The following is a 22,642-nucleotide window of genomic DNA, read 5'->3' as shown; positions in this document are numbered from 1 at the left end:
CGAAGCGAACCGGCGAAGAGGCGAAGTCCGGGGAAAGTTCTGAAAAATCCTATTGCGATATTCCGCGAGTAAATGCCGATATCGCTATTGAAATAAAGTTCGTACCGTCCGCGTCGGGTGCGCTTGAATGGCGAACTGAACAGGAACAACGTGAGAAATAATGAATGGCGTGAGAATAGTCGGAGTGCGGCTCTCCGAGCGAGGAAAACGAAGTGCGACGCCTACGGGTCAAATCGAGTGTTTCTTTCTGCATCCATTCTCTATTACACTTAATTAGCCGGCAATTGTTCGACTGTGCACGCGCACATTCCCGATAAAAACTAGAAACGGCCACGGGGAGGTCAATGGAAAACATTAATCATCGCGGCTGCGAGCGCTGGTTACGCGCAAAGGCGCGACGCCACTTCGATCGCCAAGCTTACGCTTCGAATCGTGGATCGACCAATTAATCCCAATAATTATAAAACCGGTTCGCCGCGAGTGACGCAACGGAGCGTCCGCGTGCGGATGCACCTGATTCCCGTCGCAAGCTCGCCGAGAAAGACGTGCTCGGCGAGAGAGAGATATCGCATGCGAGAAATTGCTTCTCGCCGGTTAATTAAGATTAAGCTAATGTCGACGAAGTCAATCAGCGCGGAGAGGGGGAGAAGGAGGGAGAGAAAATGTAGTCCGTTGTATCGGACTGAATTAATTAGCCTGAGAGGGGGAAAAAAAGAGCGCGGTACGCGGGTCCAGCGAGGATGTCATAACCGGCGATACCGCGGGTCGTCTTCTGCCGTCACGAACGATAGATACGGAATAAGATCACGCGTAACCGACGCGTCATTAAATGGAAGTGTTTTTAACCGCGAGGCCGGACCTCGGAGCGATTGCGAGAGCGGGCTCGTCAGGACGCTGAAACGCAATTTGTCTTGCACGAGTGCGGAGGCACGCACCAGAGTATGCAACATCATGGCGGAGCCACCTGTTGCAGTCGCCTGCCTGTTGCCGTTCCACGACTAACGGGCAGGAATAAACCGCCATAAGCTTACGTAAAAATAATCAGAATTTTTTCTAGACCTCCCCGGCGCACATAGCGATATCTATTGTACGCGCGAGTTCGAACGAGCGGGCCGCCTCTCTCAAAGCCAACTTCTCAAGGTTTTCGCAATTTGCTCGCTACGTCGAAGAATCAACGTAAAGCAGCGGACTCGAAAGACCGAATTACGTCGTAATTGAAAATACTGGGCAGCTTTTGCGTAACCGGGAGCACTCGTTTTATCACCGCGAGTAATATTTCACAGTGTACTAATTTTGAGGATATTTTACTTTCCACCTTAGAGATACGAGACTTTCTTTATTCCAAACCGGTCTCTCGAAGCAAATGATAAGCTAACCAGAGCGGGTAACTTTTCTCGCGCAGTTATACTCGACCGATCCCCCTTGCTCACTCTCCATTTCTTGCCCCGTGCGATTCGTTCATTAGTCCGCTCGCTCGCTAATCGATCCACGTTAATCCACGTGACGAGAAACTAAAGCGTCCTTTCCGTGACGCATTAATCGGTCGTCGTTATTATTGCCCGACCTAATTACAAAACGTTCAAATAAATCAAAGTTCTCAATTCTAATTCCCACGTAAAGATATTATCCTAAAAAATATTCAATCAACGTAACAGCTTGGAAAAACATACTCAAGTCGTTATTCGCAAGCTTATGAAAGATTTGAAGATCATTACTATCGATTAATACCGATCGTTACTGTCGACTGCCACGTTTACCGCGCTCGCAGTTTCAACGCACGGACCTTGATCGCGAGAATAACCGGTCGGCATTGATCGCGCGTTATGTCGGAAGGAAAATTTTTTTACATCGCTGGCAATGACTTCTCGGAGTCTTCTCGATCCCGCCGCCTCGTCTACTACGCTCTAGATGTTGGCGACGGAGGCCGATATCATTACCGCGATTTCCAGCGGCTAGAAAACGGATCGGCTTTGCATACAGATCGGCTGCTAATGGTACGCTGCTTTCTACTTAAACGTGGGTGAGAAGGAGGCTAAAGGAAGCCCGCTAGCGAGTAAAAATCGAACGCGCCTCCGCGAATGCGCCGTTTACGTGATTGCATCGTTAATTGTCGCGATACCGAACTTAATTACGATCTGATACGTTCGCTGACGTATCGTAACGTTGCTTAAAATGTTGCCGACGAAATTAATATCGCGTGTAATAATTTAAACTGTCTGATGCGTGTGTAATATGCTCCTACATTGGTACTTGGAAATTTTTTATTTGTTACAGATATCAAAATTATTTAATTTGATACATAAATGTTTTTAACAAACTACGCATCGTAAAACATTTCTTTTCCCAAGCTACACGAACGTGATTTTGAATTGAAAGGGTTAATCGTTCAGCGTGACAAGTCGCGAATGACCTAGATCACCATAATCGCGCTTAGATTTGCGTCAAAGAGTGATTTAACAGTATCTCGCGCTGCCTGTTGTTCCACGATCGTATCGGAAAGTCACACGTAGCCGAGAGAAGCATAAAAAAAAAAAAAATAATAATAAATCGGTCGTTTTCTTTCGCATTCGAGATTTTGCATTAAGAGATTATTTCTGCCTGCTGATTCAAGTAATTGCGAACGGCAAATAGAAATAGAAATATGACAACGAGGCGCAATAAATGGTTAAGAAATATCAAAGTAAAAGTATCTTAAATAACACAATTAAATTAATTAATTGAGATCCATTCAAAAATGCTAAAAGCGTACGACTAAAATATCAGATAGTTGCACGTGTCGAGGCACAGATCACGTGCAAGAATTAAATATTAAACATGATAGAAAAAAGAGAGAGAAAAAAAGACATATACGTACAGTGTACAAACGTTAAAAAAAAAAAGAAAAAAAAAGCGGAAAGAGAGTAGAAGCGTTAATGTACGAACCATTAGCCCGTAAATCCTCCAAGTGCGTCGGCTGGAACTGGGAGTGATGCTGCAGCTGGAAGCCGTACGCCGGAAGCCAGGGATTCGGTCCGTTCACCAGGTCCATGTCGGCGACGGGCTCGACGCAGTCCAGGGTCAAGGTCGCCGGATCTTCCTCCTCGTCCTCCGTAGCGGCGATCACCGGGGCGCTGCCGACGCCGACGCTCGTCGGCGTCGGCGTGAGCGTTGCCGTCGCACTCGAATCGTTGCCGCTCATCATCGCGCGACGACGACGACGATCCCTCGCCACGTCGTCCACGATCGGCACCGACGATCGTTAGCCACTCCGACGAACTGTGAACCCCCTTCTCGCCCCTCCTTCATATCCCGCCGTTGCGAGTCCAGCACCGGAAGCCGCGCCGCTTCTTTCCGACCCGAAGGGGACACGGCGTGCCGAACCCGGCCGCGTTAGATTCGGCACGATTTCGGCATCATCTAGACACACAGACGGCGTGCCCACCCTCCACTTTGATCTCGCACGCCCTGGGAACGGCTGAAACACAAACGAGACACGATTAGCTTAATCGGCGGATTGAGTTCTATTTTTAGATTTATTTTTTTCGGAAACACAGTGGGGTTACGGAGCTGCCGACGTCGTACATTTTCACCCGAGAGTCCCTCGAGAGTTCCGCGGCAAATTGCTTCTCCCGCAAGATTCAAATTTATCAGAACACTCGGTCTTTCGACGCTTCATAATAGCCTCCTATTCAGACCCCTTAATTGGCCCCTGAACTCTCGAGAGATTTAAGATTTCAGGATCTTTCTCAGGAAGGAGAAAGGCCGCCGAGACCTCCGCGACGACGAAGAATGTTGACTCGCGCATCCTTGACTTCCCCGAACCTCCGGCCTCAAACTTTCTCCGGCGGAGCTCTCGCGACCGGGACGCGGGCGAGGAGGAATTCGCGATTAAATCCGTTCGCGATTCATTCAACTAAGGGGAAGGGGAGGAGGGATCGCGAGTACTCCGTAGCGTATTCAAGAGATGGAGGAAGATACGGGCGCACCTTAACGAGTCCGCGTGCCCTGCCTGGGCGTTAAATATTGCCGCGAGCCGCGGATTTACATCGGCACGTCGGCGAAGGGGGGGAATCCTCCACGCAGGTGGAAGCTACGTTTGTGTGTAATTGGATAAAGATCGGCTCGGGTCGTCGGCCCTTGGCCGACACCCGCCCGCCGTCCCATCCCGCGGGATTCCGCGACCGGCGGAAAGTTTATTGCCGCCGTATTTCTTTCGCGGCGAGCCGAGCCGGCTCGCGGCCGGCATATACGACAACGCTCTCGATCGTCCCTCCCCGATAAATCATCGCGGCGGTACGCCAGGGTGAAAGAGAACGCTCAAATCCGTCCGCGCTTCCTCCGCTCCGAGCGAGAAGCGCGATTCGAGGTAATCGCCTATCGCCGTTCGCACGGAACGCCGTCCTTGGCGGAACCATTTCAAAAGCGTGGAAACCACCGCGACGGAAAACCGGAAACCGTTCACCGGTAAAGGCTCGTTTCGCGTTGCACGACGAACGCGTCAGTTCCTCATGAATATTGATCTGAAACGTGATTTATCCGCGTTCCGATTTTTTTTTTTATATTTGTTCTTTTCTGTTTTGACTCGCTGACGTTTGACGGAACCCGATAAAGATCAAGGGATGGAGAAAGCTCCGAGATCTCTCAGGTCGGCGCCTGGACCGTTGCCGGAGAACGTTGGCAAAGCGCGAACATCAATCGGACATCGATCGCTCGCGTGAATCCGCGCGGCGGCGGAAAAAGCACGGGACTTCTGACCGCGTCGCCTCCGTCTCCCTCTTTCTCGCCGCTGCACCTTACGCATCACCGTGTATTTACGGCACGCGTCTGACCACACGCGGACACTTTCACTTTACGTAACTTTATTCACGGCTGCTAAGGGCGACGAACTTTGACTCGTCTCGCGCCGAGGCCTCCCTCGAGCGTCCGGGAAGCGTTCCGACACGGGCAAACGCTCGCACAGCGGCGTTCCTTCAAAACGAAGAACGGCCACGAATCCCTCCGCGATTCAACGACAGAGTTTTGCATGCGACTTTAGAAAGAAAAGGAGACGGAGACTGAAAAACCTGAGACAAAGATGTACGGAGTTGAAAGCGAAGGGAACAAGACACCAGGCAGAAAAAGGCTACGAGAGACGCGGCGAGAGGAACGAGGAGAGACAGATAGAATGCATAAACAGATCATACGAGAACGAGAAGAACGGAAAAAAAAAGATCTGTACGTGCGCGCGCGCGCGCGCACGGAAGAATAAGTAGAGAGAGAGAGAGACAGAGAGAAAGAAATAGAGAGAAAGAGAGAGACGTACAACGTTAGGCACGATAGACGAAGATACGCAGGCATGCACATCGCATTCCGGAATTCTCGTCGAGTGCGGCGGCGCAGGGGTATTTACCTGTCAGCATGCGTTCCACGATCCCACGGTCCGCGTGTTGCTCGCTCGCCGAGCGTGACGCTCCTCGGTCGGCACCCGCGCACTTGCACTCTCGCCGCCGCTAGTCACTCCCCTTTGTCGCACGTCCAAGACGTCGTCGTGCCGGTGACGTGCCGCCGACGCGCGAATATGGCGCGCGCGCTCGCTCGCCCGTCGATCCGCGAGTTCCGCGACTCGGATCGTACGCACCTTCAGGGAGGGGGGAGGCGAAGAGCGAGAACGTGGCGAGCGTGGACGAGTACCGGAAAAACACAACGCTCGCGGGCCGCGCGACCTGTCACTTCCGCTTCGCAAAAGCCGCCCGCGTCGTTTCACTACGTCTCGTCGTTGCCGCTGGCGAAATGACGACGAACGCGCACGCGGTTCCACGCTCACCTCCGGAGACCCGAGAGCCGGAACGATGCACGACCAGTTGGCTTTAAGCACCGCGGGGTTAATACTACTACAAGGACAAGTGCGGACGCGCGGCGCCCGTCGCAAGCGGTGCACGGCTACAAAATGGCAGTGACGCCGACGAATTGCCGTCCAGGTCGCAGTCACGTGCCGCCCCCGCGGCCAATCGCGCGTCACAGCACGAACGGCGTTCGTAAAGCCATCTGACGGCTTGGATCACATCTCACCCACACGAAATTAACTTATGCCCGATTTCTTTATACTTCTCGATAACTATTTTTCGGATAAAATATATGTTTCTATGTATAATATAAAGTATAAAAAATGATTGACATATAATCTATCTGAAAGATTAACTTATCTAAAAGTTAAAAAGTCGTCCCTTAACTATTCATCAATCGGTAGTTCGATCCCGTTTAAAAATGTAGGCATCTCAAACTCTTCGTTGCAACATGACCGTGTGGCTCTTTGAAATTATTTAAGTTACTTGCGTGTGTGAGGCTGCAAGCGTACCTCGAAGGTCAATCTTAAACAAATGCGCAAAACGCTTACGCGACCGAACTCGTTAATGAGTCGCTTTCATGTCGCACGAGGCGTACAGTTTCTAATAAGATTCAATAGCATGCCGATGCCTCACTGCCGTTCACTCGAATGAATCATCGACTTGCTGCATTATTATTTACTTAACTCTTTTAATTATATACGCACGCAATTTTGAAAAAGAAATAACGCATCGATCAATGTTCTATTAAAAAATGTAAAAGAAAAAAATATACTTGATTTTGCGACCAGGCAGTTTTTCAAGATTCGATGTCGATGAGGCGATTCACAAAAAAAAACCATCTTCCGCTATGTATTAATGTCATTCACCCGAATTGGCATGACTGTTTGATTAACGCTTCAAGATCTTTGGAGCTGTTCCTCGACGATCTTCTCTTTCTATTACATTTGGCATCTTTTATCTCTTCTGTAATCAGCACATAACGCACGATACGTAACGCAATGAATTACTTCTGTGAATAAATAAATACAAAAAGCAAAAAGTTTTATTTTTTTACCCAAATAAAGTGCCTTTTATTATAATTAATAAAATTTATTTATCAATAAAAATTAAAGTATAATACTTACTTTTAAAAAACTTATAAAAGGTATACTTTTTTTAGAGTTGCATGCTGCTCATAGATAATAACTTATTTTAATTATTAAAATAAAGTCCGCATCCTTCTTATGTCCCTTCAGCTTAAAAAAAACTTGTAGGAATTTATTACAACACCGCACGTTGAACACTATTCATTCTAGAATACTTGCGTCCATTTGCAAACGTCCTTTCTTTCGAAACTTCTAAGTGAATAGAAGAATCAGTAAACTTGTTGTAAAGATCTTCGCGAGAATAATCACTTGACATTCACCGCATCGGGCATCTTGAGACGCGACATTTCTCACCTCGGTTTCTGAAAAATTTTTAATACAATAATGAGTGAAATAAAAAAATTAAAGTAACGTTAAAGTTAAACAACGCAATGTCAAGATTTACAAGTCTATCATTTATAAAAGAATAAATGAGTTTTTCTGTTTCAACGCGTCCTCACCATATTCGTAATACTGTGACGGCTCTATCGACTCATCCTTGCACTCCTTCATGTTCGATCTTATTTTTACGACTTCCCGTTTCTCGTGATCGTTCCTGAGCTCACCTCGGAGCGGCACGTAACCCGACCTTGCTATACGATTCCTGACAGCAACCTAAAAAACGCGGTAAAAAAAATTTATTTTTTAATACTAACCATAATCATAGACTTCGCTGGGTTCTTCCTTCACCGTTTCTTCCTCGTCCTGTTCCGCGTCTGCATCTTCGTCAGCGTCTTCATCGTCAAATTTGTCTTCCTCGTCGCTTTCATTTTCCTCCTCCTCCTCATCTTCTTCCTCTTCCTCTTCTTCCTCGTCCTCATTTTCGTCGTTATTAAAAGCCGAGCGGTAAAGTCTGCTTTCGTCGAGCTTATATCGAGGCCGACGATATTCTCGTGCAATGTTGTAGTCGTGGCTGCGGTATACCTGCTTAGCTCTTCGTGGATGTTCGAGGAGACGGCGTTGTGGTGGCTGCACAATGTCCTTATAAAAAATGGATTCTACGTACGAAGTGTGTCCGTAGATAATTTTCGTAATAACGGCCGAAGCGGGCGATCTTGAAGATTTATGATTAAAATCATTGCCGACAGTACGAATGCCCGATAAAATTAAAAGTACCGACAAAAGAGCGAACGTAAGCATAGTTTGAGCCGTCATTATCGATCATTGGCGATGCGATTGAACATAAACGCGATTAGATTGACTGCAACCAATCGAGCACAATCGTAAACTACTCGAAATAATTTTGTCAGATCCATCACAAACAAAAATTTTGCTTTGCAGTTCGTATAAATAACTAAAGAAATATTTTATTACTTAATAGTATTATATAAAATGTATTTTTTTAATTAAAAAATACTTAAATTCGGTAAGAAACTTTTTCAATCAATACAAAATCTAGTAGCACACATGAGGTATGTAATTTTGACGAATCTGACATAAATACTTAGAGAATTTTTTTACTGCTTCTAAATTTAAGCAGGATTGTTCTCTAAATACGTTTTCGTTACAATATCAAAGCGACATTGACTTAAAACTATATAATCTGTGTTGGTGCAGCCTACCACTGGACACCTGTAAATGAAGATATAAAAATTGTAGCCTGTGTCCTAATATATAGTTGTCCAAAACATCCGTGTATATTACGAAATTATGCATTACATACCTAGTATTTGGGTTCTTTTTTAACATTGCAACGAGACTTTCTTTATCATACACATGACCGCACGCGGCATTTCTTACAGGGTCTGTCATTCTCGTTTTTGAAATTGGATCAATTACATTTATCTCACTGCTTGTTAACCGTAGATCAGTGTCAGTGTTGTCTAAGTCATTATTTGAAGCTGCTTTGATGGCTGCAAGATTTAAAAATTATTAATTTAAAAAAAAAGTACATTAAAACTGAAAGATCTAAATTTACATTCTAATTATTACCTTGAATTAAATCATTAACTTGGCGATTATGAGCTATTAATCTTTTATCTTCTGCAGGATTAACTTTTATTTCAGATAAAGCCTTTCTATATTCCTATTGCAAAAAATAAGAAGTGTGTCATATAAATATAAATCTGGAAAATAAAACAATTAATTCCGAGACAATCCTTACTTGTGTGAGGTTTTTTACATCTTTTTCTAATTCAGACATGTTGTCAAATTGCAGATGCTCCTTGATCTCATTTGCAGCTTTTATTTTTGTAACTTGAATACAATTTTCCTCTAAGGTCTCTCTTAGATTTTTCAATAATTTCTTCCTCGATTCTTCGTCGTCTAAATATAATAAATATAATAACAGTTATATTCATAAAATAAGACACAAGCATAAAAAAGAAAAAAAAAGAGAAAGAGAAAAAAAGACAAGAACGCAGAGCGTGGACTTCTAACCTCTCTCCGTAAAATCTTACCGTAATATTTTATTATATTCCCTGCCGTTTTCAAGAAACAATCGTCTAACTCATCTGTGAGATCCGATGACTGTGTCATTTTCCTTCTACTTCAATCGTTCTATTAAAAATATTAATACCGGTCGTCGAACATTCACTCATACAGCATTCTCAACCGACTGTCGAATCGCCATTATTCAACGAACGGATCTTATTCGGTGTCGTTCGATGACTTCCGATGGCCACCGAAAATTTTCTCGACTGACCGATCTACATTACCTAGTCTATGGCGGATGATCAACGCGCGCGAAACTGACGACTGAGAGAGAGGAGATCCTTCGTCGTCGATCGATTGCCAGTTAACATAATCGAAGGACTGCTGGAAAAGTGAAAGCGGTCGGCCTTTATCGCCTGGTATTACATATTATTCGAATCGAAAGCATGTCAAACCATATATGTCCGTCATGCGGGGTGCCACGGTTCTACTCGTCCTCTCGGTAAGTAACGTACGTTCGCTTTGAAGACAAAGGAAGGTTCGAGATAAAAACAAACGATGACGAACGAAGTCGCGCGATATCGCTTCCTAGAAATTTCAGTCGATGAACCGGTAACCTATAAAATCGCGCGCGCGCTCCATTTCTCTGTCCTTTTTCGAACTTAGCCGCGACTTTCGCGGTTCACTTCAGCTCGCTACTAGTTCTTCACTTGTTGCGCAAAATATCCTCGACGGTTGACGCGGCTGGACGTGCCGATCGCTCTGCTATCGCGTCGTCGCTTGTCTTGCCATCGAGAAGTCAGCGAAATTGAGTACGTATAATATGTATGCATGTATGTATGTACGCTCGAACGTTTGACTTGAAATTCAAATTGAATTTTTACGATGCTCGTGTAGTACACACGTCATTCCGCGATGTCGCCTGTTCCTTCGGCTCGCGTCGTTCGCGTTTCACTTTTGCCGTATGCAAATTAGATTTTACCTTGATCTGCTTTCGAATGTTCTTTGAGCTTGAGAAAAGTTAATTCACGTCGATGAAAATAAGCATTGATATATCGATAATGGATTCGGAAAAAATGGCGACGCTTCATTTTCCCGAGAGCTGTATTTCGCGTCATAACGGATTATATAAGCTTTTATTACGGTGCAGATGATAAAAATTTTATAACCGAGAGTTATGACGTAGCGATAATTTCTGCATTCCAGTTCGTGAAAAGGTATACGCAGAGTCTCGTCTTTTAAATCGTACTCATTAACGTCAACCTCAGCTTTTAAATTGCAATTAATATAATTATCACCTCCGGTTGTCATAAATATAATTATTTAACAACCTAAATTATGATGCATTTAACTTGTGTTTATATGTGTTTTTAGATGCTAACGAGAGTTTGTTTCTCGGCGACGAGTAAAACTGCTTCATTTGGCACTGTAAAAAATATCAGGAGTATCACCAAAATGTCGAAGTTTGATTTACCGGATCGTTTAAAAGGCAACGATAAATCTGTTTGGTAACTAGCGTTTGATTCTTCGAAGATCTATGCATGTATTTTGATAAATTTTAAATAAACTTTATATCATACATTGGTTATGTTTTTTTTGGTTAGGGTTGAATACATTCAACTTGCTCTGCAGTACAAGCCACTGAACTTGGGCCAAGGTTTTCCTGATTATTACGCACCAGAGAATGTAACTAATGCTCTAGCTGCTGTTGCTAAAAATGACAATCCACTTTTACAACAATATACAAGAGGATTTGTAAGTGATAATCTTATTAATTCTTAATTTATCTATGTTACTTTTATATGTCTTGTATTAATTTGATTTAATTTCTTTTTTTTTTTTATAAGATATGAATGTTGTATTGCTTAAATTATTACCAGTAATTGTTATCAATAACGAATAAAATAATTATTTTATTTATATATTGTGCAATATTTTTTAAAGCAAATATAAATCTTGCAGGGTCATCCAAGATTAGTAAATGTGATAGCAAAATTTTATTCTAAACTGATTAACCGTGATTTGGATCCAAATAAGGAAGTATTAGTTACCTCTGGTGCTTATGAAGCACTATATGCCACTCTACAAGGGCACACTAATCCTGGAGATGAGTGGATTATTATTGAACCCTTTTTCGATTGTTATGAACCTATGGTACAAACTGCTGGAGGAATTCCCAGATATATAGCATTAAAACCAGTAAGAACTTTGTTAATAAATTTGTAAGGAAAAAAAAACTGCATTGAATATATAATGTTAGTTTTTTACAGAAATCTACATCGGGTACAGTGACTTCTGGTGATTGGGTGTTTGATAGAAAAGAGATGGAAAGTCTTTTCAATGAAAAAACTAAAGGTATTATCCTCAACACGCCACATAACCCCATAGGAAAAGTATTTACGCTAGATGAATTACAATTTATTGCCAATCTCGCGAAGAAATGGAATGTGCTCGTGGTTTCTGATGAAGTTTATGAACATATCGTTTACGAGCCGTACAAGCATATAAGAATCGGTAAGAATCACCTTAAAAAAAAATTATGTACACCGAAGGGCAGATATGACATTTTTTGCGGCTAGCGTACGTACGTAATCTTAGGCGGTAGAGGCAGGGGGTGAGAGAACGGGGGGAAATCAGTCTTCAACTGTCTTCGGCAATCCGGCCGGCGCGGTATATACATACGGGAAATAGATGAAACTCGATGCACACAACGTTAAAGTCGCGTTTGCTAGCTGCCGTCGTCATATCTGTCTTTCAGCATACACTGACAGGTAGATATAACGTTTGCTGCGACGACAACTCGCACGAAGCACTTCTTAGCACGTGTAAGACTACGCACACCATGCTAAATTTATGCAAATTGCAAACTAGTCGCCGTCTATCTTTCAGTGTACGATATCTATTTCCTGAAGTAATATCTAAAAACGTTATTCATTTAATTAGCTACTTTGCCCGATATGTACGAACGTACAATTACGATTGGGTCAGCGGGTAAAACGTTTAGCGTCACAGGCTGGAAAATAGGCTGGGCTTATGGGCCAGCGAATTTATTGCGCAATCTGCAAGTGATACATCAGAACTCCGTATATACTTGCAGCACACCAATTCAGGTAAAGTTACATAAAAATTTTCAAATATTTTGATTTTTAATTTTTTTTACTTTAACAAATAAATTGATAAATTGTTATTCTTATTGCAGGAAGCGATAGCTATCGGATTCGAATTGGAAATGGAACGCTTGCAACAGCCGGAATGTTACTTCCGCAGTTTAGCAATGGAATTATTACCAAAGCGTGACTACATGGCAAAATTTCTTCGAGAAGTCGGCATGATACCGACGATACCCGAAGGTGGATACTTTATGCTTGCTAATTGGTCTGCGTTGGAAAACAAAGTGAGACTGAATGAAGAATCGGACGAGAATAAGGACTACAGGTTCACTAAGTGGATGACGAAGAACGTCGGTCTTCAAGGTATACCTCCCACTGCATTTTACGGTCCCGAACATAAAACTCTAGCAGAGGACTATGTACGATATTGCTTCATAAAGGTAAGTGGACAAAATTTCAGAGATAACTATAATAAATTTGATTTGTTGAATGTTGTGGTTGAGATAACAAACGACTTTGGCGTTTGTTAAACATCGACTATTGCATTTTAACAGAAAGACGAAAATTTGAAAGCAGCTGCCGATCTTTTGAAGAAATGGGCGTCCAAATAAATTGCGACTATGTATGTGTGTATATTATCTTGCATATTTCAATTTTTAATTTTTTTTATTAGTTCTTATATTGCTCGAATATTAACATTAGGTGTATTCCATTACTCTGACTTATTATAGTATCGTATAGGATCGTATAGAATAGATCAATGATTTACTCGTGTTATATTTTTCATATCCAATTTATATGTATAAATCAGGATATATTTTTTTCTGTAATATACTATACTAAATTAGGTGCTTTTGTTCTTAATATGGTTGATCGCATTCATACAAAAAAAGTGATATTGTCGTAAAATTAAATTATAGGCCAGAGTCTCGTCGAAGCCATTTCTTAACATCTTTTGAATCAACTCCAAATGTTTTACCGCATCTACAAATTAAAGAATATTGTTGAAAAATGTGATTTCTTATTTGATACTCGATCCTTGGACTTCTCAAACTCCTGAGTTCTTTTTCCTCGGACTCGTTAAAATCCAATTGCTTTTTTTTAGGTATTGGATTTTTTAATCCTTAGATCTCCGGGTTGATATATCCTCACATCCTTTAATCCTCATATGTATATTATATTTAACGTGATTAATTATTTAAACCTGCCTGAACTTTCTTCCGGGAATATATCCTAGATAGTTTGGTATCATTTTAATATTTTTATGGTAGATGTCAGTGGACTGAATAAATAACGGCGGATCAGGACAAGTGTTAGCCATTTCTCTATATCTTACGACGTGTCGTTTTTTATAATTTTGCTGTAAGAAAAACTAAGATACTTCTCTACTTTTAATTTGGACATTTTGACAATCGACTCTTATTCTCTCACCAATTGTTTTTTTAAGTTCTGCGACTCGATTTGTTCGTATTGGGCGCCGATCGTTCCCAAGCAATCCGAAATCATTTTGCCTCGCAATTGTCGTTCTGCGTCGGCAAGACCTTCGATCACGCACACCGTGTACCTTTCCTCGAATCCGTCTTTCGATCCCGGTGCGAAACCTATCCGATAATCAGTTAAATTTCACGGAAAGCCCCGTTAGACTCGCGACGATTTTAAACGCGTATCGGAAGTTTGCACTGATAAGCATTAGAAGGAAACGATAAGCACCCTTGTATCCTGGCAACATGGGGTGAACGATAAGGGGATCGGTACTCTCGGAACGACCGTTCGCCACGCTTACATCGCCCTTGGTCGGTCTCCATGCCTACCGCGCGTATTATTTGCAGTAAAAAGTTCTTTTTAAAATGCGCGATTTAGAGCAGTTTTAAAAACTTGTTTTTAAATATATATATATGGAAGCTTTAACATAAATTGTCTTATCTTATATTATCTTATCGTTCATTTACTAAGCTGCCGCAAGGCATAGCCCCGCGAATCGTTCACCTCGTGATCGCCCGCGCGGTTTGCCAGGACGTGCGTTTTCGCATGGTCAATCGTAGGATCGAGCAGCAGTCTGTGCGTGGCCTTTGCGTACGTTTCACCGCAGCTGAATCGGTACTGCGGACAGTGACCGGTGTATCTGAAAAACCGAGCGACTGCCTCGAAATTCACTATCGTTGTCGCATCGATAATCAATTAATGCTTAATAAACGCGGTCATTAATCGTGTGATAATTTGTCTGATAGAGTTTTTCTACCCGGGGATGTAGTGAGGTTCCGCCGTTCGTACGAGCTCCATTTCAGTTATTTCGCGAAGTTAATTTCGTCAGAAGTTCGCCAAATCAGAAAGTTGTAACTTTATTTTTTATTAGACATTTTAACCTGTTAATTTGAATGCGTGCCGATCGAACAATTGAAATTCTGGCGCTACTTCAGCCGTTACGAGCCTTTTGCTGCGGCTTTCGGTGGGTCGGAGCGGTTAATGCGGGTTCAGAGATAATCGTACGGCAAAGGGGGAGATAGGGTTGACAACGAGATAAAAGAAAAGAGAGTGTATTCGCGGTGGAGTAGGGAGGACACGCGCTGTGTATTTAAACGGAGGAAGGTGCCTGATTACAGTTTCGCTTTCCAGTTTTCATGGGGCTATCGCGACGGCAGGACGTTGCATTCAGTACTTATGTAATTAAAATCTTGGACCGTGTCAATATTCGTATAATCAAAAATACATAAGTGTAGACATCGGGCAAAGCTCATCTGCGATTAGATAAAAGGCATAATTTGCACAAATGAGCGTTATCCATTGTTGGGTAATAAATTCCAGAAACGGAAGTGATTTACAAAGATAAACGTTATTTTGTCCGCGAGTTTAAAAAACAAAAAAAAAAAAATTCGGTGGTGTAGTGTAGAATAATTTTATATGAAATAATTGTGAAGTCTATTGATGCAGTCGCGTTGATCTTTTTACGTGTTAAAATGGTAATTGGAACGAGAACCTCACCGATTACGCATTAGTAAATTGTTTAAGAAAGGCGAGGCAAACTATGTGGTTCCGTCCAGAAATGAATTCCATCTTTTACGTCGAATCTGACTGCAGAACTATTAAAGCGGCTAAAAATGAGGTAAATGACTTTTTTATGCTTAAACAGCCAATAACGACTTAATAAGAATTGCTTATTGGTAGCAATTAATCGCTCTCTGACGTTAATAACTTTGTACGAGTTTCGTTAATGACGGGAAGATAGTAGAAAAAAGCGAACAAGTGAAATTAGCAGGTGGGGAAAGAATATCATTTGCGGAAAAGTGGAAATCCCACCTACGTTTGTCGAAAGCAATGATAATAATAAACGCGCAAAAGGAAAAGTGAAACTTGGGAAGGTAACACTTAACGCCTGGCCACGTTTATGAGTTCTCCGGATATTTCGACAGAGGGACGAGAGAGTGGAAAAATTCATGAAATTACCCGCATTGCTAACGTTTGTTTCCACACCTTGTTGACTTTTTATTTTATTTTATTATTTTTTTTTTAATTTTTTTACGTAACGCAAAAGAGTCAAATAGCATTTCGCTCGCGTGAATAACGATCAATCTCTGCTGATTTTTTTTTTAAGAAAATATCAAAGTAATATTTAGAATTAATAGTATTAACAGTGAATGAATCATCGTCGAGAAATGTATTATTCTCAACGGTGATTCGTTAAGTATAGTGATTGTGTCGTACTTTAGGAGGGCCGTGACCTGGCCAGGTGCATGACCAGGTGGACGAAATCTAATTGCTCGTGCGTGAAACGGAGAAGCAATAATTTTCTCCGTTTTGTTTGACATTTCGTCGACATAATGTTTGAAAAATATGAATTTAATTGACTATTGAAGTGGTTCTCGTCGTCGCGTTACGAGAAACGTTGAAGCCCGCGATAAATTTACGGTCACATATCAATGCAGATTATTAGTCTCAATGAATCAGAAGGTTAATTCGTTCATCCTTCACAGACGCTCTTAATTAGATCTCGCTGCGAATAAATCTATAAATATCACGATAGGGTTGGAATAATTTTAAACTCTTGGATTTGCATCGCTGTCGTGGCATTTTTTTTTAATACATATATTTAAAATTTTCAAACGCATTAAAGTATTTTTAGAAAGTTGCAGGATAAATTTTAAGAAATCAACAACTTTATCTATTTAATTAAATCAAATGATATTTAGACCAACGTACCGTCATCGAAAAAAAAATCGCGGAACGGAAGCCACGAACGGAAACGACTATAACGCCGCAGTACACAGATAAAATTTGTCGACACGCGAGCACGTCCCCGAATATCAATAATTTTCTCCGAACTTTATATATAGATAAAACGGCTTAGCTCTCTGGACATGCGTTCCTTGAACAAAAAAGAGAGGCATTAAATCAGCGCCCACCAATGCTATTATTTTCCGCATATTTGCAATTTAACACTATAATTTCGAGCACTAGTGGAGAAATCTACCGTTAGAATATACTGGTTGAAGTCTACTAGACCTTCGCCACCAGTAAAAATTAATGACGAATTTTTGCACGAATATTACCGCTTATTTTATTTTATTATTTTTTTTTTCGGCTGTAATAAAACGATTCTTTCTCGAGGAACCGTAAAGAGTAGAGTTTTTATGGAAATTCCGACATGATATTCATATGACGCAGTTACACACATGACGGTGCACCGCGCGCGTGTCAAGCACATCGCATGAGTCACTCACGTCCTGCATAGTGCGTGTTAAAGAAAAAAAAGGAAAAAAAAGGGGGGAAGAGGGAGAAAAACAATTGCGGCTCCCCTAATTTCATCACTTTAATTCCGCTCCGCGAATACCAATGATTTTCAATGATTGTATCCAGGTAGCGACGCCTCACCTTGGATATCTAGAGTCGCGCCTATCCGCCGTATGGAACAATGTTAGCGAGTGTGATGCGAGTCACGCCGATCGCGCGGATGCAACGAACGCGTGCGTACGGACAAAAGGCTCCGAAGACGCGGGTACAACTTGCGATGTGCTACCAGAGAATGACAAAGAAAGCGACGACGAGGCGCACGTGCATGTATAATTTATTTCGCAACGGCGGCCCGCATAATTTACACATCGTCGAATCGATCCTTCTCGCTGGATCCCGTGGAGCGCGAGGGCGGTCTTCGGCCGCGTCTTATATCTTTGATGATCCGAGGAATTGATTCGCGCGACGACGCGAGTCCTCGACAGGAAATCCGAGCAAGTAGTCGAGCTCGACGAAAATCATCGCGAAGCGCGCGCTTTGTAATATCTAGTAGAATAAATTCATGGGACATATGCGATAGATTTATGCAAACGCAAAGACCGAGCAAACAATTTTATGTAATTTAGTCTCTAAAACGTTTTTTATTTAACTTTGAGAATTTTTTTTCTCTCTCTCTGTCTCTTTCTCTTTAATGAGAACAAACGTTTGATAAAATTTGTAATATTCCCGTGGCATAAAAAAATTGCCGCAAAGCAAAATTACGAGTGTCCGGACGCCACGGAAATCAATCTGTTTCCAAGGCGGAATTCTTTCTGGCGACTTTCTCACACTCGCCGGTCCCAACGTGACCGCATTCCGCGAGGAATCCGACTATCGAACGCAACACTTCGGCATGTACGCTGAAACGCGAAAACGGTGAGATTTCGCGATCCGATTTCCACGCGGGCCGATAAATTCCGCGAGGCGTTGGGCGGCTTTCCCGAGAACAATGATGATTAAGGACCGGAAGATTAGAGGGATCGACGTCGGGATGCGGTTAACGGTTTACTAGAGGCCCTTGCACTCCGCGGCTCGACGCGTCATAAGGAATGAGCGATATTAACGTTTATATATACCCATACACGTACACAATACGTGCAAGATGCGCGGCCGTTCCCTCGTGCCTCGTGACTCACGTGCGCGTCTGCTGATCTCCTCCGGCAGACTTTATGGTGCTGGAAGCACCGTAATCCATAAACCCGCGCCGGTAGAATCGGCGAGAGCGCGATGGTTCACGTCGTTAAAGCCGCGAAGGATCGCAAGGCGTTGAAAACGGTCCATACCTCGCGAACGCGGATGATATATGGGCTTAAACTTTTTACCTCGGACCCTTCTAAACCGTGTAACAAAGTACACACTTGAAGTCAACTGAGGGGGAGAGGGGGTAAACGAGAGATGCAAATAAGCCGAAATCACAATTTTAATTAATCTCAAAAGTATCACGCTGCGCTTGAAGAAAATTTGCTTGCCCTAGAACGGCCATCGGTCAACAATTCGAGCGTTAGAAATTTAATATTAAATATTACCTGATTTCGATTAGAATTAAATTGATTTTAGATTCAGCCGAGGAATAGAATTTAATAATCCGACTAGCGATAGAACTAAATACGAACGCATTTCTTTTTTTTTTCTTTTTTTTTGTCTTATATATATATTTTATTTTTATTCCACTTAGTTGTATTATTATTAACGAGTATCGACGGTGTCTTCAAAGGTTCTTTCAAAGAGGCTAAGAAAAAAAATGTTGGTGTAACCGAGTTTGTCAAAGCAGATCCAGAAGCGAGAAAAGGTCAGATAGGGATGTCCAGTAGAGAGGAAGAGAAAGGACACGAGGAAGAAGGGGGGTAAAGACCGGTGGAGGGATACTCGCGATAGCCACTAGCTCAGTGTGATTCTACTCTTCGTCAGGTGTGTCTCGTGGATCATCGTAAAGACCGTAAATCATATCTGCCAAGTAGAAGTAATAGAAGTGTTCGGAAAATCTTTGCGAGACTATCGAGTTTAAAAAAAAAAAATCTTGCAAACGCTGATCGGACGTAACTAAAGACAAATACCGCCGCGAGCCCGTGTGTTTGTTCGGAGATGACATTAATGTAGACATACGTGACCATATATAAAATCGCGATCGCATGATCGTGTCCACGATCCTTTCGAGCGTGACGGGTTTCCATCGGCGACAATCACACGACGGACGTCATGTCGATCTGAAGGTGAGACAATCTAAAAATGACGCTCCAAGCCGAATTTTCAATCTACCTCGTTCTGCCTTTTCGTTCACCTTAATTTACAAATTATACAAGCAATTACGTTTTACTATTCAGACATTGATCGTTACTTCGCGTATCGACGTCACGTACAATATCAAAGTACATCGAGCAAGCTCCCGATGAATGAGCGGTAAATAGTTTTTATCTCTTTTTAAGAAGGGGGCTCGCGTGAAAATGTTTTTATTGCGAGAAAGCAAAGAGTAATTTCAAACTTAAAGAAGTCAGTAGTATGCAATCGGGACCAGACAGATAGTCGAGACGTGCTCGAGACGCGTTTAAGAGTAGCCTTCGAGTAGGCTCTTTAATTTAATACCGCTTTTTCCCTCCCGCTTATTGGCCGATAAAGACGTGCCGAACGAATGCATTAATAGCTAATGACCGGTGAATTATGCACGGCCAATTAATGCCGCTGGCCCGCGCGCGATTGAAGTGGCCCGGATGCGCTTTTATTTCAATAATAGTATCACCGGCCGGATAATTGCGCTCGTTAACGTTAATTCTGCTCGTGATTAATTCCGCGGGCGTAAGAAGCCTCGCAATTTGCGCGCGGCGCGTTTTATTTCAGCGGAAGGGAGCCGCTTCTCGCGAAATAATTGCCGCTCGCGGTTAGTTTTCAGGGTTAGTCACGTTACCTTTTCCCTCGATACGCGCGCGTGCCGCTTTATTATAATATTATATAAAGCGCCTACGTTTCTTAAGACGCAAAAGTGAGCGAGCCTTCTATCCGCGCGGAGTGCCAAGGGCGACCTTAACGTTTAATTAAAAATAACCGGCGCGCCGGGAGCCGGCCGACGTAAAAGCGATATAAAATAAGGGTCGCGCGCGACATTTAAAACCCACGGAACGGCTTATCACGGGTCGGGAGCCGTGCTCGCGATCTAACGAACGGGTAATAACTGTCGCGTAACTAATGAAGCTGCGTTAAGTCGAATGACGCTTCCCTCTCTTTCTCTCTCTTCCGATGTCGCGGGTCTAGCTTCCTAATTAATTCCCCGGCATTCATTCGCGTTGTAATTGCACGATTCATTGCGCAATCCCGTCCCGTCCAAGCACAGTACGCGTACGAATCGATGAATCGGAACTACCGCGATCGTCGCAATCGCCCGGCATCCGGCCAATTTGCTCGTCCAGATGTAGCCGGCGCGTTTCTAAGGGCTGCCCGGGAACTGACGCGCACGCCGGAGCATAACGCGATACGTATTCGAGAAAAGTGCGGAATATTTGCAGAGAGGAATCCGCTCCGGCAGGCGGGAAAATTATTTTCTGCGGACGTTGGGAAAGGAAGAGGTCGAGCCTCATTTAAGACGTGCACGCGGAATACTCGCGTTAATTAATCTACCTCCCTCCCTTCTTTATTTATTTTTTTTTTTATTTAATTTCGCAACGCAAACTTTTATCGATACCATTCGGACGTTCTCGGGCTGAATTTTCCGCTCGCGGCTTTCAATCCTCGGCGGAAGTGTTATGCGTCCTCGATTCACGTATGAATGAGCGTAAATCGTTTCTCATGTCATCGACTTCGTTCGCGTCGCAATGGAAAACGGAATAAAGACACGCTCGTGGTCTAACCGTTAGTCATTGTTATGCGACGTGACGCGGAGTATAGGCGCGCGCGCGTTTTAGCCTCGTTACGAGCAATTAAAAGCGGCTCGGGGCTTAATTGGGCGCGACTGTCAAAGGCGCGTCCGTTTAATCGACGTTTATTAAAGAAATGCCCGCGCGTGCGGCTTAACGACCGGGTGTTTCATTCTCGTGGGAGACGTACCGTGAAAATCCACTTCGAGGGAGAGCCAAGGGGCGAGATAAACGGTCCAGTGGGGGGAAAGTGAGAAATAAACGCCGCCGGAACGCGTGAATTTACGTATCGCCGTAGTAAAGTAACCTGCACGGCGACGTAGATCTCCGCGAATGACACGAGCAGGCTCGACGGAGGCTTGACCGCCGTTTATAAGAGGTCCGAGGTGAAATAAGTCCATTAGGGTCGCTACGAATGCATCTTCTAAGTTCGCTCGCCGTGAATCTTTCACTTATCGCGCACGCTTTTCTCTCAAAGGCTAACGACCTCGCTCTTTTTTTGTTCTTTCTTTTTTCTCTTTTTTTTTTCTTTTTCTTTTTTTTTTTTCCTTTCTCGTATTCTCGAGCGACAGACTTTTGTAAGTGCTCTTTCACGCGCGTGTTCCATAATAAACATAATAAAGATTCTTTGAGCCCGGACCGCGTCGCCGAGAAGAGAAACGTCGTTTCCGCCGTTCCTCGTGGTTTCGAAAAAAATCCCACGATGCTTATCCCACGGAGCATTAACGGGCTTTTACCGTTTCTTTACGTCGCGCCGGGTTTTTCGGTAATGAGGACATGTTATGCAAATCGACCGACGATATTGTAACTGTCGCGCAAACGGTACGTAGACGCGGCGTCGTCCTTCACTCGCGGCTCACGTTGCCCCCGCGGAAGAAACGAGTTCTATCGCCCGTACGCCGCATAATTCCTCCCGTTAATTTTGCCATTTTCTTCGCGGCCCCGCGGAATACGGTAAGAAAGCTCTCCCGCGCCCGTTCGCTGTCCGGCCCGTTATATTCGCCCGAGCGTACCGCTCTCGTAAAATCGGATCGCATCCTCCTAGCTTTCTCCCCGGGGAAAAATTTGCAACACCTATCGGAGGGGCGATAAAGAAACGACTAAATTGGAAAGTCCTATCTTATCTCGAGATCGAGACCGACTCTAATCTCCGTTCACGGCCCTCGACTACTTCCCTGGATAATCCTCAAGTATTTATAGTATTCCCGTGTTCATTTCACGGCCGGTTATTAACCGGATAAAATGCCCCGGTACGATGGTACCGATTAACGAGTCACGTTTCCCCGGAGAAACATGCCCCCATCTTTGAGAGAACTCCCGATAAATCAGGGACCACTCGGAGCCCGGTCCCGCGCGCATCCGCCGCGAGAATAACTTATCTCGCTCACAATGCCTCGCCTGCGTAATTCCTGAATATATCCCCTTCGAACGCGGGGCAACAAATTAAAGTTACCAGACAGAAATGCCCTGTCCTATGTTTCGATCGGTCGCAAATGACCCGCGATTAATCATTCGCTGTTATATCCTATGCGCTTCAAGCAGTTTTCTTTCACGTTTAATATAATGGAGCTAAAGGTGCTAAAGTAACGTACTTCTGTACATAAATCATATATCACGTGAATATA

At 43.4% G+C, this 22,642-nt stretch overlaps 5 protein-coding genes across 18 annotated transcripts in view; 2 read left to right on the top strand and 3 right to left on the bottom strand.

Moving 5' to 3' along the window:
* Positions 1-5,866, bottom strand: part of LOC139104214 (uncharacterized) — a 44,053-nt gene extending 38,187 nt beyond the window's left edge. For 4 of the 7 annotated variants that reach the window (XM_070659555.1, XM_070659554.1, XM_070659553.1 and 1 more), the window contains exons 1-2: positions 5,369-5,863; positions 2,923-3,454 (exon numbers count right to left, since the gene is read on the bottom strand). In XM_070659555.1, coding sequence (XP_070515656.1) covers positions 2,923-3,181 — 259 coding nt within the window. In that variant the 5' untranslated portion in view covers positions 3,182-3,454; positions 5,369-5,863. Of the gene's footprint in view, positions 1-2,922; positions 3,455-5,368 lie in introns of all 7 variants that reach the window. The other 3 variants (XM_070659548.1, XM_070659550.1, XM_070659549.1) reach the window with 1 other exon arrangement.
* Positions 5,867-6,844: 978 nt separating this feature from the next.
* Positions 6,845-9,607, bottom strand: LOC139104219 (E3 SUMO-protein ligase NSE2). Of its 3 annotated transcripts, none has more exons than XM_070659572.1 (6): positions 9,328-9,607; positions 9,033-9,193; positions 8,861-8,954; positions 8,592-8,781; positions 7,390-8,500; positions 7,020-7,251 (listed from the first exon to the last, which is right to left on the bottom strand). In XM_070659572.1, exons 1-5 carry the CDS (start codon positions 9,404-9,406, stop codon positions 8,401-8,403), a joined length of 624 nt encoding a protein of 207 aa, XP_070515673.1. In that variant the 5' UTR covers positions 9,407-9,607; the 3' UTR covers positions 7,020-7,251; positions 7,390-8,400. The 3 variants fall into 3 exon arrangements, with proteins under 3 accessions (XP_070515671.1, XP_070515673.1, XP_070515674.1); XM_070659573.1 differs by having other exon boundaries at positions 7,585-8,500; XM_070659570.1 differs by lacking the exons at positions 8,592-8,781; positions 8,861-8,954; positions 9,033-9,193; positions 9,328-9,607 and having other exon boundaries at positions 6,845-7,251; positions 7,390-7,543; positions 7,619-8,400.
* A 1-nt stretch (position 9,608) lies between these two features.
* Positions 9,609-13,423, top strand: Kyat (Kynurenine aminotransferase). 4 transcript variants are annotated; one of them, XM_070659567.1, is made up of 9 exons: positions 9,609-9,803; positions 10,676-10,809; positions 10,906-11,056; positions 11,264-11,500; positions 11,572-11,815; positions 12,245-12,411; positions 12,501-12,851; positions 12,966-13,033; positions 13,332-13,423. In XM_070659567.1, the coding sequence occupies exons 1-8, from the start codon at positions 9,762-9,764 to the stop codon at positions 13,020-13,022; spliced, it is 1,383 nt and encodes a 460-aa protein (XP_070515668.1). In that variant the 5' UTR covers positions 9,609-9,761; the 3' UTR covers positions 13,023-13,033; positions 13,332-13,423. The 4 variants fall into 4 exon arrangements, with proteins under 4 accessions (XP_070515668.1, XP_070515666.1, XP_070515670.1 ...); XM_070659565.1 differs by having other exon boundaries at positions 9,610-9,803; positions 12,966-13,423; XM_070659569.1 differs by lacking the exon at positions 9,609-9,803 and adding an exon at positions 9,985-10,113 and having other exon boundaries at positions 12,966-13,423.
* Positions 13,417-14,574, bottom strand: LOC139104354 (ciliary microtubule inner protein 2B; the record flags this gene model as incomplete). Its single annotated transcript, XM_070659776.1, has 3 exons — positions 13,417-13,783; positions 13,843-14,033; positions 14,355-14,574. Coding segments are annotated over 3 exons (585 nt in total), but the record flags the coding sequence as incomplete, so codon positions are not given.
* A 260-nt stretch (positions 14,575-14,834) lies between these two features.
* The window catches only part of LOC139104215 (interaptin), a 31,008-nt gene continuing 23,200 nt past the window's right edge, over positions 14,835-22,642 (top strand). For 2 of the 3 annotated variants that reach the window (XM_070659557.1, XM_070659559.1), the window contains exon 1: positions 18,353-19,385. In XM_070659557.1, the coding sequence (XP_070515658.1) occupies positions 19,305-19,385 (81 nt within the window). In that variant the 5' untranslated portion in view covers positions 18,353-19,304. Of the gene's footprint in view, positions 15,512-18,352; positions 19,386-22,642 lie in introns of those variants that run through there. The other variant, XM_070659558.1, reaches the window with a different exon arrangement.

The sequence above is a fragment of the Cardiocondyla obscurior genome, linkage group LG07 (assembly GCF_019399895.1).
Source record: "Cardiocondyla obscurior isolate alpha-2009 linkage group LG07, Cobs3.1, whole genome shotgun sequence".
NCBI classification, from domain to species: Eukaryota; Metazoa; Arthropoda; class Insecta; order Hymenoptera; family Formicidae; genus Cardiocondyla; species Cardiocondyla obscurior.
Note: the sequence above shows the minus strand (reverse complement) of the source record. Positions and strands in the feature narration are given on the sequence as shown.

Bases quoted from the DNA above. Each gene is read 5' to 3' on its own strand.
- LOC139104219 (XM_070659570.1), bottom strand. From the start codon at position 8,083: ATGACGGCTCAAACTATGCTTACGTTCGCTCTTTTGTCGGTACTTTTA. The intron at 7,544-7,618 runs GTGAAGGAAGAA...CGCGTTTTTTAG, and splicing joins AACAGGACGAGGAAGAAACG to GTTGCTGTCAGGAATCGTAT. The intron at 7,252-7,389 runs GTGAGGACGCGT...AAAATTTTTCAG, and splicing joins GTCACAGTATTACGAATATG to AAACCGAGGTGAGAAATGTC.
- Kyat (XM_070659567.1), top strand. From the start codon at position 9,762: ATGTCCGTCATGCGGGGTGCCACGGTTCTACTCGTCCTCTCG. The intron at 9,804-10,675 runs GTAAGTAACGTA...ATGTGTTTTTAG, and splicing joins CGGTTCTACTCGTCCTCTCG to ATGCTAACGAGAGTTTGTTT. The intron at 12,412-12,500 runs GTAAAGTTACAT...TTCTTATTGCAG, and splicing joins CTTGCAGCACACCAATTCAG to GAAGCGATAGCTATCGGATT.